Below are 1703 nucleotides of genomic sequence, written 5' to 3' on the forward strand. Positions count from 1 at the left end.
GAAAAAAAAAGAAAAACCCTAGTCACTGAACTGCTGACGCGTGGTAGCTTATTGGTCCCGGTTGATGCTACCAACCGGGACAAAAGGCCCCCCTGCCATGGCAAGCCGCGGCGGCCACGTGGAGCCCCATCTGTCCCGGTTGGTATAAGAACCGGGACTAAAGATATAGAGTTTTAGTACCGACCCTTTGGTCCCGGTTCCCGAATCGGGACAAATGGGCCTTATGAACCGGGACAAATGACCTTTTTTCTAGTAGTGCATGCACAGGTACGTAAAGTCTCCACACGCATGGATCAGGAGTTCTACAGCGACCGATGTTGTGCGTTCATGTCAGATGCATGTAAGATGCCCAGGTGCTTTGCATGTGTGGGCCTGCCTGTAGCGTGGCTTCCATTACTAGCATTTTTCGCACACTAACAACCTTTTATTGGACCTGTGTCGTTCATAACATGGCTCTCAATCATTTCGTTTCACTTTGCTTGTGTGCCTCCCCTCTTTTCTTCTTGATTAATTGCTTTTCATCTGGATCCAATTCAACGATCTTACCAACGGCCATGCCTATGAGCACATACGAGCTGAAGGACAAAAACGCAAATCCGATGCAACGCTCAAGTACATTTAGCAATCGCGTGTGGCGCCTGCATGGTTGGGTTCAGATGAGATAACTTGTTAACTCCACAGAAATCTTGTAAAGAGAAGATGATCATACATACCATGTGGTGTCCCAGGGTCTAGGATCCACTTGCATGGCGAGCTCCTCGCGCAGCCGACTGAAATTTTTGCCTGCCCTGCCAGGGATATTGTAGGTCCTTTGCGCGTGCAAAACCTTATAGTACAACTCCTCTCTCATATTATGGATCTCTGTCAGGAGTTTCTCCCGATCTTCACCGCCCTGCTTTGCAGATTGCAGTAGAGTGTAAGATGAGTTCCTACATAAATGATCATGCAACGGGAAAATAGTAGTACTAGCTGGTCCATGGATCAAAGCATTTAGAAACAGGGTTTTGCTACTCGGTCCTCGGATTATGCATCTTGTCAAATCGAAAACAATTGTCATTTTTTTCATTTTTCTTGAGGAAACACAAGAACTGGATTCAATTTTGAGATGCCCTGGCTGTTTGGTGAAACATTGAGGTTGATTATCGAACGAGCTATTAGCACAGCATATGCTAGGTTGCAGAAACAATTGCCCAAAAAATATATGAAATTGGTGAGCCGACGGGGGTAAAGTACCTTGGCCGCCGTCACATTGGTGTCCGCGGCAGCAGAAGCGGAGGACGTGGTCGACCTAGCCCGGTCGACCTCGGAGAGCCTCGGGAAGAGCCGGCGTTGAGCCTTCTCCACAGCCACCGCCGGCGTCTGGCCACCGCCGACGAGCCTCCTCGCCGCGACTCGAAGCGCCGCCATCGGTAGTCGCCTGCGAAATAGCACGGAATTTGCGGCGTGCACCTGTTCTTCTTCTCTGATATAGGCTAGGGTTCCTCCGTCGCTCGCCAACTCCGATCCGTCCGATGGGGAGCCAAAATGCCGTGATTTCTTTCCCCCGCAAAAAAAACAAAAACAAAAAACAAATGCCGTTCTTTCTTTCTTCTCTTTCCTTTATCCATTGTCATCCAATGAATGAACGTGGCCCGCCGCCCCGCTAGCAAGGCCCAGCCCACGGGCAGAACGCCACTCCCCTTAAGCCCAGTTGGTTTTTCTCT

At 49.7% G+C, this 1703-nt stretch overlaps 1 protein-coding gene across 1 annotated transcript; it reads right to left on the reverse strand.

The window, feature by feature from the left end:
- Nucleotides 1–384: 384 nt before the first annotated feature.
- On the reverse strand, nt 385–1407 carry LOC119356525. Its single transcript, XM_037623490.1, has 3 exons — nt 1234–1407; nt 714–892; nt 385–638 (listed from the first exon to the last, which is right to left on the reverse strand). The coding sequence occupies exons 1-3, from the start codon at nt 1405–1407 to the stop codon at nt 461–463; spliced, it is 531 nt and encodes a 176-aa protein (XP_037479387.1). The 3' UTR covers nt 385–460.
- Nucleotides 1408–1703: the final 296 nt, after the last annotated feature.

This window comes from Triticum dicoccoides, chromosome 1A (genome assembly GCF_002162155.2).
Source record: "Triticum dicoccoides isolate Atlit2015 ecotype Zavitan chromosome 1A, WEW_v2.0, whole genome shotgun sequence".
Classification (NCBI taxonomy): domain Eukaryota; kingdom Viridiplantae; phylum Streptophyta; class Magnoliopsida; order Poales; family Poaceae; genus Triticum; species Triticum dicoccoides.